Raw genomic sequence first — 14,999 nt, 5'->3', positions numbered from 1 at the left:
GAGACACCGCCCTCCATCATCACTGAGAACACTACTGGATACTTAGAGGGGAACCATTACCAGCATTCTGACAACTAGGCGAATATCAGGGACCAATGATGACCTGTTTAGTTTGTCATGGGAGCAATGAAATTCTGGCTTGGTAGTCCATGGTAACCCTGGATTATTTTCCTTCCCATTCCTCTCCACTCTGTATTCTCCAATCCCAACCAAGACAGTTTGTGCCTCATACATTTGCCCTCTCTTTTAAATCTAGGCTTACAGATTTAAAGGTAAAGGGGACCTTCGAGGTTCTGTTTTCCCTCCCAACTTTTTCTTTCTTTTTTTTTTTTTTTTTTTTTTTTTTTACAAATGGAGAACCTGAGAACATGAGAGGTCAGGGAAATTGCAAGGATCATACTCTTACTGAGCATCTCATTCAAGTCTTAGTATTTAATTTATCCTCTGTATCCCAATGGAGTATTCTGGTTAAGCTTCTATCTTACTTGGTCGTCTTTCCTGAGTGCAGGTCCTTTAATGCCTTGGAAGTCAAAGAACGTTCATGCAATTTCATGGGACCAGTATCGTTACCCATCCATCGGTAAGGAAGGAGATATATTATATATGGATGGGTCTATGGCTAGTCACACCATTCCAGGATGAATAGCAACCAAGAAAAAAGGGAATAGATTAAAGAGAATTGGGGAGTAGTATAGAAAAGAAGGGATTGGACGTCTGGGAACGAGCCCTCATAGAAAAGGTGAATATTGAGCCTTAGGCTGTCCAAAGTATAATGTACCAACATTTTGCCTAAATGGCAGCACTTCAGGATAAAAGTGGTAACTTTCTTTAGTACTGCTGTGGTATTAAAAAATACCAAAATCTGAGATACTACCCTCCATCATCACTGAGAATACTACTGGATAATTAGAAGGGAAGCTTTACCACTAATCTGAGGACCAATCAGGTCTAGAGGACCCAGGATGACCTTTTAATTTTATCGTGGGATCAATGGACTTATGGAATGGTAGTCCATGGAAAATGTGGAATTTAATACTTCACACCTCAATCCAGTCAACATCCTCCATCCCAACCCAGGCACTTTGTGCCTTAGACATATAGACTCTCTTCTGGAGGTAGCTTTACAAATTTTAAGCTAAAGGGTCCTTTTCATGTCCTCCTGCTGCAACCCATATAGTTAACAAATGGGGAAATTGAGAACAAGAAAAGTATTTTCCAGCACTAAATCCCAGGCAGTTCTTAGGATTAACATGTGTCTATCCACTGTTACACAATGTAATAGACTGTCCTTTCCCCCCCCCCCAAAAAAAAAGCTTCTACGTCATATTGGAAAACAGGAACACAAAACGTAAATTCTGCAGAAAAGTATAATTACTCGTGCAGAGGTAAGGGAGAAGGTGTATGATGTATTGGTGGGTCAATAGAAAATCAAACTATTCCAAGAGGGTTAGCATTCAAGGATAAGGGCAGAGATTAAGGAGAATTGGGGTGTGGCATAGGAAGGAAGGAGTGGGAATTCTGGGTAGTCACCCACATACAGTAGGTGAATGTTGAACCTCAGATAGTCCATAGTCTAATGTAGCAGCATTTAGTCTAAGAGGCACTGTTATGACCAGCACAACACAAATGGGCTAGTGGTGGTTGAAAATGAGAAGATGGGGTTGCTGATAATTTAACAGAGTTGTTTCTTAATAGAAATCATGTTGCTTATTTATCTTAAAACCATATGTTATTATGAAAGCATTGTTATATAACCAACCCTGGTTTCTGTTTTCTATGATCTAACTCTCTGAAGTATGCTGTTTTAGTTTCTAGGGACTCAATCATATGTAAAATTCACAATACTCCAGTACTTGTGCCAGGATCTTATGTTTTTCAAATGATTTCAAGCTTAAATGCATCTTTGATTAATCTTCAGTGGAAGGGAACATCCAGTTACTGAAATTTCTAGCTTCCTGGGAGTTCTCTTCATCTCCCCCCTTTTTTGTTTATTAAAATGCTCTCAAGTCTTGAATTCTGAGATCCTGCCTGCAGACCTTCTCCAAACTCCTTTTAATTATGGTCAGAAAATGGCCTACCAGAGTAGGTCCATAGATACAAATACATATAAATAAAATTGCAACAAATGCTATGAGTATAACTTCATGCCCAATGGCACTGAATGTTCCTTGTACTCTATCAATCCAATAAGCAATTGTTTGGGCAGTCTGGTCAGGTTCTAGATTTCATGTGATTCTTTATCTAACATAACAGCAATCTTTTGAAGATCTTCAGTATCCAATATAACATTTGAATTTCCTCATAATCCATTAAGGTGATTTCTAACTTTATTCCATTCCCACTCTTGACTCATTGTATTCCTTATTAATCATACAGAAACTAGTGAATCTGTAATCACACACCAATCTTTGTCTAATCCTCAATATTTCCACTTCTTGTCCTATTTCAAGGACATCCTCCATTAATTGATTTATAGCTTCATAAATCTCCTTATTAATTTTATTCTATATAGCAAACCCTTTCGAGATCTTCAGAGTAAGTTCATGCAAATAATTAGCTTGAACCACTTGAGTCTGAACAGTGGTTACAGACATAGCAATCAAGGCATTGGAAGTGAAAATAGAAACTAATGTATTTATACTAAAAACAACATGAAATACATCTTTTCTTTCTACTTTAGTTGAGTAAATGTTCACTGTTCTCCAAGGAATAGTCTGCTCGAGTGTGATACCAATTATCATTCCATATAGGTAACATATTAAATGAAGGCTTCATAATAACAAACACAATACTGGTATTAAACTTACTTCTTATCAGAAACCTTGCATTTCCTGCAAGTAACGTTATAAACTCCATCCACCATTGTTATTATCACTTAGCCAATTTCTTCTCACATGAAAGCATCATCATTCCCCAAACATGCCTTATGGTAGCATTATATGATACATTCTTATTTCTATTCTGCTAACATCCCTCTATAGGAGCGAATGGTAATGTGCCAAACCTGATCATTCCCTTTTGTTTCCCCACTAATTCAGTTTGGGGTAACCTCCATGCATATGGTGATTATGAGGGTCATTATGTCAGGACACATAAGTCTGATGCCAAATTATGTGACAAAGTCTCTGCTCTGTTCTGCAGTCCAGAAAAGAAGGATCAGCTTCTTCAGAGTCCCATAAGCCCAATCTGAACAGGGTGATATATGGATTCCCCAATTGGGAGTTGTTGCTTCACAGTTCTGTCCAGATATACTCAGAACAATGGTTGTTAGACCGAGGAAATGTTGTATGCTTTGTGACACTACAGACTTAAAGCCTTTTTTATGCAATTGGAGGATTGCAACATTTCTACTAGCCAAAAGCCTGTGAAAAGGGTCATATTTATAATAAAAATGAATAGGTTGTCTCAGACTACAGCTGTCAAGCTAGCATTGGTAGTGACACATAGGGGAGGATCTTTAGGAAGTCCGTAAAATTAAACTTAATTATTGAATTACTTGACTCTCCTCCATGTTTATTAATACCAAATTCCTTAAATATTGAGATCCATTACCATACAATAGAATTTCAGAAATGCATTCTCCCCATCCAACTACTCTCACCCAAGTTAGGCTTTGTAGAATACCCCAGAAGGTTTGGGTTTTTCCTTCTCCCAATTTCAGTTGTGCTACCCCTACAGCCAGTTGCAGGAGCCATGCAGCTTGATTCCCTTTGCAGTGTGGTCAGCCCCCTCTTTTTTCCTTTTTTGTTTTTTGTTTTTTCTTTTCTTTTTTTTTTCTTTTATGTTAATGCTCTGGATCAGTTTGGACAGGGTGGCTTCATCTTTCCAGCATCCATCTATCTCCTTCAACTGTGGAAATACAAAGAAAACTGACCCCAAATTATTACCTTAGCAAGGCCCCTCCATGTGCCATTGACATCCTTCCACAGCACATACTGTGACAGGAGGGTGGGCAGCACTCTTTCTGTTTCTAACCTTTTCTGTTCCTCTTTGTTTGAGGAAAAATGATGTAGTGAAGAAAAAGATAAGTCAGCTTCCCAGCTGACTGTGGAGCTTATTCAATGTGGAACTTTATTCAGTGTGAGATAATTAATGTTATATAATGCTTTAGCAAGTCTGTTCTTCCTGGACTTCTCTCCCATCTTTTTGTTTATCAAGAATGACTTTCAAAGTTCTATTCTTACCCTCTACTTCTCCTGGTTTTGATAAGCAAATTTTTCTAATGTTATACAAAGAGAGGGTATCAGAAGAGACTGCCTGAGGGCCTTTCTCTTTGCATACTTTGTATAAAGGTTTCTCAGACCCCTTCCCTTTTACTGATAGTACATTGGGGGCCACTGGGAAACCAGGGTACATTGTTATGAACATCCTGTAAAGATGCTCTTAACTTATTTTTCTTAGCCCTTACACACCTTTTTAACATGATTAACTGTCAAAGTTTAAGATATTTCCCTTCATTCTTCAATCCTTTCGTTATTTGCCCTCTCATTGTTTTACATCTCCATTTGCTCTGAAAAATGAAAGATGAGCCACACTGGTGAGCAGCTCTGCTGGAGCCTTCCCCTTACCTTGATTTAGGCTCTTTGACCTCCAGCTACCCAGGGGGTACCAACTGCTAGAAGACTGTCTTCCTTACCAGTTCCCCATCAGGTCTCTGCTTCCCTTGTGGGCTGCTTGATGCAATCAGTGCCTGATAGGATCAGGGACTCACATTGGACACCATTTGTTGTGAGCAGCGTAACACAAATGGGTTATCAGCAGTTGGAAATAAGGAGATGGTGTAACGGCCAGGCTAGCCTTCTGGAGGTCCTCGGGAAGGGCCTTGGTCTCAGCAGGATAGACACCATGAGAATGGTCAAGAATAGAGTCTAGAGTCTTTATTCTGGCCCAGTCTTGATCTTAGTGCAGGAGGCAGGAGGGCCACCTCGAGGCTGGTCAAAAATAGACTGTCTCTCTTCCAGTCCTTCTCAGCCTTTGTATACCTTATTGTAATTACATCATTACAGCCTACTGAGCATGTGTGAACTAGAGAACCATGACATCACCACACTAAGTACTGAGTATATATATAGGAACTAGAGAACCTTGACATCACCACACTAAATACTAAGTATATATGGGAACTAGAGAACCATGACATCACCACGGTAAGTACTGAGTATCTATGGGAACTAGAGAACCATGACATCACCATGCTAAGCACTAAGTATATATGGGAACTAGAGAACCATGACATCACCACACTAAGTACTGAGTATATATGGGAACTAGAGAACCATCATCTCATCAATCACACTGAGTTAACACCTTGTTTCAAGTATACTTCTGCCCTCTACAGATGGGGTTGCTGATGATTCAACAGGCCCATTTATTAAGAGAAATCATGTTGCTTATATATCTTAAAACCATATGTTATTATGAAAGGCATTGTTCTGTAACCAACCCTGGTTTCTCTTTTCTATAATCTAACTCTCTGAAGCATGTTGTTAGTTTCTAAGGACTCAATCTTATGCAAAATTCACAATGCCCCAGTAATTGTGCCAGGAAATTATGTTTTCTAATAATGTAAAACTTAACTGTGCCCTTGATTAAACTTAGAAGAAGGGGAACATCCCACTTATCGAAGTTTCTAGATTCATGGTAGTTCTCTATAAGGCAGGACTTCAGGATATGATTTTCCTTTATACTTTTTGAATTTTGAAAAAATACCAAAATGTGAGATACTGATCACCATCAATGATCAGTGAATCAGTGAGAATCAGATCTGAGAATACTACTGGCTACATAGAGGGAAATCATTATCACTTTTCTAGAAACTAGTCAGATCTAGGGGATCCAGGATGGCCTCTTAATTTGGTCATGGGAGCAATGGACTTCTGGCCTGGTAGTCCCGGGTGTTCTTCCATTTCCTTGGCACTAAATATTCTCTCATCCCAAACAAGGCAGTTTGTAGCTCAGACCTATGCCCTTTCCTTGAAAGCTACCCTTACAGACTTAAAGGTAAAAGGGACCTTTGAGGTCCTGTTCTCGTACCAGTTTTTTTTTTTTTTAATACAAAAACTGAAAACAAGAAAAGTAAAGAAATTTTCAACAATCATAACATTATTGAACATCCCAGCCAATTTTAGTGATTAATCTGTATGTACAATCTATACCCCAATGTACTATTCTAGGTAAACTACTATCTTAATTTGGTGCTTTTTTTCCTGAGTACAGATCCTTGTACGCCTGGAACATCACAGGATGTACGAGAAATTTCATGGAACAACTATAATTACCCATCTTATCCATCTACAGGTAAGAAAGGAGGTATATTATTTATAGGAGATTCAATGACTAAACAATTCCAGGATGGATCGTAAACAAGGACAAGGATATAACATAAAGAAAATTGGGGAATGGTATAGGAAGGAAGGGGTGGGACATCTGGGTATGAACCCTCTTAGAATACATGGATATTGAGCCTCAAGTAGTCCAAAGTATAATGGAGTAGCATTTAGCTCAAGTGACAGGACTTCAGGATAACAATGATAATTTTCCTTATTACTGTTTTGTTGTTGAAAATATACCAAAATGTGAGATATTGTCCTCCACTCTCATTGAGAATACTACTGGCTAATTAGAAGAGAAGCTGTACTACTTTCCTGGCAACCAATCCGAACATGGGAACCTAGGCTGACCTTCTAATTTAGTCATGGGAGCAACGGACTTCTGGATTGGTAGTACATGTTAATTCTGGACTGTAGTCCTTCCCACCCCTATCGATTCTGCATCCTCCCATCCCAATCAAAGCTGCTTGTGACTCAAGCACAAGCCCACTCTATTGAAGGTAGGTTTACAGATTTGAAGCTAAAGGCTAGTTTTCAGGGCATCTGCTCCAACCCATATATTTACCAAATGGTGAAACTGAGAACAAGAGGGGTAAGGGAATTTGCAAGGATTATACCCTTAATGAACATCCAAGTCACAACTTAGGGGTAATTATGGGTCTGTGCACTGTAATGCGACATAATAATCTGGCTAGACTGCTACATCATTGTCTTTTTCTTTCCTTGGCTGAAGGGCCAACATCACCTGGGTCCTCAGGAGAATACTTCAAAAAATCGAAGAAAAAATATCCTTACCAAAGTACAGGTAGGTTAAAAGGAATACTATGTATTGGTGCATCAATAGCTAATTCAACTATTTAAAGATGGCTAGCAGTCAAGAACAAGTAGAGATATGAAGGACAATTGAGGCGTAGTATAGGAAGGAAGGGGTGAGATTTCTGAGTAGAAACCTACATACAGTAGGTAAATGTTGATCCCCAGGAATTTAAGGTAGCAGTATTTATTTCAAGTGGTAGGACTTCAGGAGAAAATGGCTTTCCTTAGTACAATTTGGGTTTTGAAAAAATACCAAAATGTGAGACATTCCCCTCCATCATTACTGAGAATACTACTAGATACTTAGAGGGGAACTATTACCACTATTCTAGGGACTAGGCAGATATAAGGGACCCAAGATGACCTCTTAATTTTGTCATGGGAGCAATGGACTTCTGGCCTGGTAGTCCCTGGTAACCTGAGAATGTTTTCCTTCCTATTCCTCTGCACTCAATATTTTCCCATCACAACCAAGGCAATTTGTACCTCAGACACATGCTCTCTATTTTAAAGCTAGGCTTTCAAGTTTAAAGATAAAGGGAACCTTTGAGGTCCTGTTTTCCAACCCAATTTTTTATTATTTACAAATAAGGAAATAGTGAACAAGAGAGGTAAGGGAATTTGTAAGGATCATACCATTGTTGAGTATCCCAGCTGATCTTAGTGTTTAATGTGTATCTCTCCTCCATGCCCCTACATTGGGGTATTCTGGCTAAGCTGCTATCTCATTGTTCCTCTTCTTTCCCCAGGTGCAGGTCCTTTGACTCCTTGGAAGTCAAAAAATGTACATGGAATTTCATGGGACCAGTATTCCTACTCATCTATGGGTAAGTAAAGAGGATATTATGTATGGAAGGGTCAGTAGCTAGTTACATCATTCCAGTATGAATAGCAATCAAGCACAAGGACATAGATTAAGGAGAACTGGGGAGTGGTATAGAAAGGAAGGAGGGATGCCTGGGAAGGAACCTTCTTAGAAGAGGTGAATATTGAATACCAGGCTGTCCAAAGTATAATGTAGCAGCATTTAGCCCAAGTGGCAGACCTCAGGATAAGAATGGTAACTTTCATTAGTACTGGTGTGGTGTTGAAAAAATACCAAAATCTGAGATACTGCCCTTCATCATCACTGAGAACACTATGTGCTAATTACAAGGGAAGCTCTGGCACTTATCTAGGGACCAGTCAGATCTAGAGAAACCAGGATTACCTTTTAATTATATCATGGGAGCAATAGATTTCTTGAATGGTAGTCCATGGTAACCCTGGAATATAGCCCTTCATCCCAACCCAGGCACTTTGTGCCTCAGACATAAGTTCTCTCCTTTGAAGGTATGTTTACAGATTTAAATCTAAAGGGTACTTTTCAGTTCTTCTGCTGCAACCCATTTTTTTTAACAAATGGGGAAATTGAGACCAAGAGAAATAGGGAGTTTTCAAGCATCATACTCCTAATGTATGTGTTTAGTATGTGTCTAAGAACTGTAATCCAATGTAAAAGACTGCCTCAACTACTATCTTACTTGGTCCTTTTCTTTGCCCAACTGCAGGAACAACATCACATTGGACTCCAGGGATACAAAATGTAAATTCAGGAGGAAACGATGCTTATTCACCCATTGGTAAGGGAGAAGGTGATGTGTTGGTGGGTCAATAGCTAATTCAGTAATTCCAAGATGTCTAGCAATCAAGGATAAGGACAGAGATTAAGGAGAATTGTGGTGTGGCATAGGAAGGAAGGAGTGGGAATTCTGGTAGGTACCCACATATACTAGGTGAAGGTTGAGCTTCAGTCAGTCCATATTGTAATGTACTAGTATTTAATCCCAAGTGGCACGACTTCAGAAGAAAATTACTTTCCTTAATACTTTTTGGGCTTTGAAAAAATACCAAAATGTGAGATACTGCCCTTCATCATCACTGAGAATACTACTGGCTACATAGAATAGCCATACTATACTGGTAATGGTAATAGGCTTATCACTACTGCTTTTCTAGAGACCTCGTCTTATAAATTTAAAGGTAAAAGGTAAAGGGGACATTTGAGGTCCTGTTCTTCAAGCCATTTTTTTTAGAATGGGAAAACTGAGAACAAGAGAAATAAGAGAATTTTCAAGGATCGTGCCATTATTGAACATCCCAGCCAGTTCTTAATGTTTAATCTATGTCTATAATATGTACCCCAATGTAGTATTCTAGTTAAGCATCTATCTTAATTGATCCTCATCTTTCCCCGAGTGCAGGTCCTTGCACATCTTGGACATCAAGAGATGTACGTGGAAAATCGAAGAAAAAATACACTTACCCAACAACAAGTAGGTTAAAAGGAATATTATGTATTTATGGGTCAGCAGGTATTTAAACTATTCCCGAATAGTTATCAATCAAGGATAAGTAGAGAGGTAAAGGAGAATTGTAGTGTGATATAGGAAGGAGGGGGTGGGTTTTCTGGCTTGGGACCCACATATAGTAGGTGAATGTGGATCCTCAGGCAGTCCATAATGTAAGAAAGCAGCATTTATTCCAAATGGCAGGTCTTCAGGAGAAGACCTTTCATACTATTTGGGTTTTGAAAAAACAGCAAAATGTGAGACACTGCCCTCCATCATGACTGATAATAATAATGGATACTTAGAAGGGAACCATTGCCACTATTCTGGGGACTAGTCAGATACAGGGACACAGGATGACCATTTAATTTTGTCATGGGAGCAATGGACTTCTGGCCTGGTAGTCCCTGGTAACCCTAGAATGTGGCCCTTCCCTCTTCACTCAATACTCTCCCATCCCAGCCAAGGCAGCTTGTGCCTCAGACCTGTGGTCTGCTCAACCTTCTCTTTTAAAGCTAGGCTTAGAAGTTTAAAGGTAAAGGGAAACTTTGTGGTCATGTTTTCCCATCCAATTTTGTTTACAAATGGGGAAACTGAAAAAAGAGAGGTAAGAGATGTTGCAAGGATCATACGATTAATGAGCATCCCAGCCAGTTCTTAGTATTTAATATGTATCGATCCCTCTGTACCCCAATGTAGTATTCTGGCTAAGCTGCTATCTTATTGGTCCTCTTTTTCCTGAGTGCAGGTCCTTTGATGCCTTGGAAATCAAGGAATATGCATGAAATATCATGGGACAATTATGGTTACCCATCCATAGGTAAGTGAGGAGGGATATTATGTACAGAAGGATCAATTGCAAGTGAAACCATTCCAGGATGGAGAGCAATCAAGGACAAGGTCATAGAGTAAAGAGAATTAGGGAGTGACATAGGAAGGTAGGGGTGGGATATCTGGGTGGTAACCCTCTTAGAATAGGTGAATAGTGAGCCTCAGGCCATCCAAAGTATTTGGCCCAAATGGCAGGACTTCAGGATAACAATGAAGACTTTCCTTAGTACTGGTGTGGTGTTGAAAAAATTCCCAAATCTGAGATACTGCCCTCCATCATCACTAAGAATACTATGGGCTAATTAGAAGGGAAGCTTTAGCACTAATCTTGGGATCAATCAAATCTAGAGGACACAGGATGATCTTTTAATTTTGTCATGGGAGCAATGGACTTCTGAAATTGTAGTCCATGGAAACTTCGGAATTTAGTCCTTCACACCCCAATTCACTCAATATCATCCCATCCAAAACCAGACACTGTGCCTCCAGCATATAGCCTCTCTTTTACAGGTAGTTTTACAAATTTTAATATACAAGGTCCCATTCATATCCTCTGTCCCAACCCATATATTTACCAAATGGGAAAACTGAGAACAAAAAATTAAGGGAATTTTCAAGCGTTATACCCTTAATGAACATCCCAGGTAGTTCTTAGGGTTAACATATGTCTATCCACTATAACACAATATAACAGACTGCTTGAGCTACTATCTTACTTGGTCCTTTACTTTCCCTGATTACAGGTACGTCGTCACACTGGAATGCAGGCATTCAAAACCTAAATTCGGGGATACAAAACCTAAATTCAGGGTTACAAAATGTAAATTCAGGGCTACAAAACCTAAGTTTAGGGATACAAAACCTGAATTCAGGAGGAAATTGTGCTTACTCGTGCATAGGTAAGTGAGAAGGTATAGGATTTTTTTTATTTAATAGCTAATTAAACTATTCCAAGATGGCTAGCCATCAAGGATAAGGACAGAGATTAAGGAGAATTATGGTGTGGCATAGGAAGGAATTGGTGGGACTTCTGGGTAGGCACCCACATTGATTAAGTGAATGCTGAATTTCAGGCAGTCCATAGCGTAATAGCAGCATTTAGTTCAAGTGGCAACACTTCAGGAAAAGGTGACTATCCTTAGGACTTTTGCATTTTGAAAAAATACCAAAATGTGAGATATTGACCTCCATCATTACTGAAAATACTACTGGATACTCAGAGGGGAGCAATTACCACTATTCTGGGGACAGGTCAGATATAGGGGACCCAGCATGACCTCCCAATTTTGTCATGGGAGCAATGGACTTCTGGCCTGGTGGTCCATGGAATATGGGAATGTTGTCCTTATCATTCCTCTCCACTTAGTACTCTCCCATCCCACCCAGGGCAGTTTGTCCCTAGACCTAGGCCCTCTATTTTAAAGCTATCCCTATAGATTAAAAAGTAAAGGGGAACTTAGAGGTCCTGTTCTCCCACCTATTTTTTACAAATGGGAAAACTGATAAAAAGAGAAGTAAATCAATTTTCAAGGCTCATACACTGATTGAGTATCCTAGCCAGTTCTTAGTATGTAATATGTAATAATCTGTACCCCAATGCAGTATTCTGGCTAAGCTACTATCTTACTTGGTCCATTTCTTTCCCTGAGTGCAGATCCTTGGAAGCCTACAACATCAAGGGACGTACCTACAACATCAAGGGACATACATGCAATTTCATGGGGCAACCATAATTACCCATCAATAGGTAAGTAGGGAGGTATATTATGTAGTGGAGGTTCAATGGTTAGTTAAATGATTCCAAGATGGATAGCAATCAAGGACAAGGACAGACCACAAAGAGAATTGGGGAGTGTCATGGGAAACAAAAGGTGGGATATCTGGGTAGGAACCCTATTAAAATATCTGAATATTGAGCCTCAGGCAGTCCAAAGTATAATGTAGCAGCATGTAGTCCAAGTGGCAGGATTTCAAAATCACAAAGATGATTTTATTAGTACACTTTTGATGTTAAAAAAAAATACCAAACTCTGAGATATTGCCCTCCACCTTCCCTGAGAATACTGCTAGCTATTCAGAGGGCAGTTTTATCACTTTCCTGGAGAAGAATTAGGCGTAGGGGACCTAGACTTCTTAATTTTGTCATGGGGCAATGGACTTCTGGAAGGGTAGTCCATGTTAACTCTGGAATATAGTCCTTCCCACCCAAATCCACTCTACAATCTCCAATCACAATCCAGGGAGTTTGTGACCCAGGAATAAGCCCACTCTATTGAATGTAGGTTTACAGATTTGAAGCTACCAGGTACTTTTCAGGACTTCTGCTCAAACCCATATATTCAACAAATTGTGAAACTGAGAACAAGAGGTGTATGGGACTTTGCAAGTATCCTAGCCTTAATTAAAATTCAAGTCATTTCCTAGGGTTTAGAATGGTTCTATCCACTGTAACACTGTGTAATAGTCTGGCTAAGCTACTATATTACTTGGTCCTTTTCATTTCCAAATGCAGGACAAACATCACCTGGGTCCTCAGGAGAATTTTACAAAAAATCAAAGAAAAAATCCACTTACCCAACAACAGGTAGGTTAAAAGGAATATTATGTATTGATGAGTCAATAGGTATTTAAACACTTCCAGGATGGCTAGCAATCAAGGATAAGTACAGAAATGAAGGAGAATTGTGGTGTGATATAGGAAAGAAGGGGTGGGATTTCTAGGTAGGAATTCACATATAGTAAGTGAATGTTGAGTCTCAGGCAGTCCATAGTGTAAGACAGCAGCATTTATTCCAAGTAGCATGACTTTAGGACAAGATATTTTCCTTGGTACTATTTGGGTTTTGAAAAAAAAAATACCAAAATGTGAGACACTGTCCTCTATCATTACTAAGGATATTATTGAATACATAGAGGGAAACCATTACCACTATTCTGGAGCCTAGTCAGATATAGGGGAAGCAGAATGACCTTTTAGTTTTGTCATGGAAGCAATGGACTTCTGGCCTGGTAGTCCATGATAACCCTGGAAAGTTGTCCTTCCCATTTGTCTCCACTCAATATTCTCTTGTCGTAATCAAGGCAGTGTGTGCCTCAGACCTGTGCCCTCTCCATGAAAGCTAGGCTTACAGATTTAAAGCCAAAAAAAGGGAAATTTGAAGTCCTGTTCTCCCAGCCATTTTTATTACAAATGGGGAAACTGAGAAAAAAGAGAGGTAAGGGAATTTTCAAGGATCATACTGTTACTGAGCATCCCAGCCAGGTCTTAGTGTTTAATATGTATCCTGTATATCCCAATGTAGTGTTCTGATTAAGCTGCTATCTTATTGGTTCTCATCTTTCCTGAGTGTAGGTCCTTTGATGCCTTGGAAATCAAAGAATGTTCATAGAAATTCCTGGGACCAGTATCCTTATCCATCTGTGGGTAAGTAAGGAGGGCTATTATGTATGGAAGGATCAATGGCTAGTTACACAATTCCAGGATAGATAGCAATAAAGTACAAGAAAATAGATTAAGGAAAATTGGGGAGTTGTATAGGAAAGGAGGTATGAGATATCTGGGAAGGAACCCTCTTAGAATAAATGAATATTGAGCCTGAGGCAGTCCAAAATATAAGCTAGCAGTATTTAGTCCAAGTGGCAGGACTTCAGGATAACAATGGTAATTTTCCTTAGTACTGGTGTGGTGTTTGAAAAAAAATACCGAAATCTGAGATACTACCTTCCATCATCACTGAGAAATACTACTGACTAATTAGAAGGGAAGCTTTACCACTAATCTGGGGACCAATCAGACCTAGGGGACTCAGGATGACCTTTTAATTCTTTCATGGGAGCAATGCACTTCTGGAATGGTAGTATGCATAGTAACCCTGGAATGTCGTCCTTTGCACCCCAATCCACTTAAAACCCTCCATCCCAACCCAGGCACTTTGTGCCTCAGGCATATAGGCTCGAGTTTGGAAGTAGGTTTACTAATTTCAAGCTAAAGCGTCCTTTTCAGGTCCTTTGCTCCAACCTATATATTTAACAAATGGGGAAACTGAGAACAAGAAGGGTAAGGGAGTTTTAAAGCATCATACCCTTAATGAACACCCCAAGCAGTTCTTGGGTTAATATGTGTCTATCCACTGTAACACAATGTAACAGACTGCCTGAGCTATTATCTTACTTGGTCCTTTTCTTTCCCTGAATGTAGGTGCAATGTCACACTGGAGATCAGGGAAACAAAATGTAAATTCAAAGAAAAATTACTCTTACTCACACGTAGGTAAGTGAGAAAGTATATGATGTTTTAGTGGGTCAACAGCTAATTCAGTAATTCCAAGATGGGTAGTAATCAAGGATACGGACAGAGATTAAGGAGAATTGTGTTATGGCATAGGAAGGAAGGAGTGGGAATTCTGGTAGCTACCCATATATTGTAGGTGAATGATGAACATCAGGCAGTACATAGTATAATGTGATATGACTTCAGGAGAAGATGACTTAATACATTTGAAAAAAAATAGCAAAATGTGAGATACTGACCTCCACCATTACCGAGAATACAACTGACTATGTAGTGGGGAACAATTACCACTTTTCTAGGTACCAATTAGATCTAGGGGACCCAGGATAACCTCTAAATTTTGTCATGGGAGCAATGAACTCCTGTCCTGGTAGTCCATGGTAACCCTGGAGTGTTGTCCTT

General features: G+C 39.4%; 1 protein-coding gene across 6 annotated transcripts in view; it reads left to right on the top strand.

The window, feature by feature from the left end:
- Positions 1-14,999, top strand: part of LOC100927461 — a 74,555-nt gene that overhangs the window by 46,676 nt on the left and 12,880 nt on the right. For 4 of the 6 annotated variants that reach the window (XM_031944498.1, XM_031944495.1, XM_031944493.1 and 1 more), the window contains 12 exons: positions 509-580; positions 6,217-6,297; positions 7,063-7,134; positions 7,895-7,972; positions 8,696-8,767; positions 9,389-9,460; positions 10,224-10,295; positions 11,050-11,205; positions 11,961-12,053; positions 12,819-12,890; positions 13,659-13,730; positions 14,505-14,576. In XM_031944498.1, the coding sequence (XP_031800358.1) occupies positions 509-580; positions 6,217-6,297; positions 7,063-7,134; positions 7,895-7,972; positions 8,696-8,767; positions 9,389-9,460; positions 10,224-10,295; positions 11,050-11,205; positions 11,961-12,053; positions 12,819-12,890; positions 13,659-13,730; positions 14,505-14,576 (984 nt within the window). The remainder of the gene's footprint in view (positions 1-508; positions 581-6,216; positions 6,298-7,062; positions 7,135-7,894; positions 7,973-8,695; positions 8,768-9,388; positions 9,461-10,223; positions 10,296-11,049; positions 11,206-11,960; positions 12,054-12,818; positions 12,891-13,658; positions 13,731-14,504; positions 14,577-14,999) is intronic. The other 2 variants (XM_031944497.1, XM_031944496.1) reach the window with 1 other exon arrangement.

The sequence above is a fragment of the Sarcophilus harrisii genome, chromosome X (assembly GCF_902635505.1).
Source record: "Sarcophilus harrisii chromosome X, mSarHar1.11, whole genome shotgun sequence".
Lineage (NCBI taxonomy): Eukaryota > Metazoa > Chordata > Mammalia > Dasyuromorphia > Dasyuridae > Sarcophilus > Sarcophilus harrisii.
The sequence above is the reverse complement of the archived record's forward strand: the minus strand, read 5'-3'. Positions and strand labels throughout refer to the sequence as shown.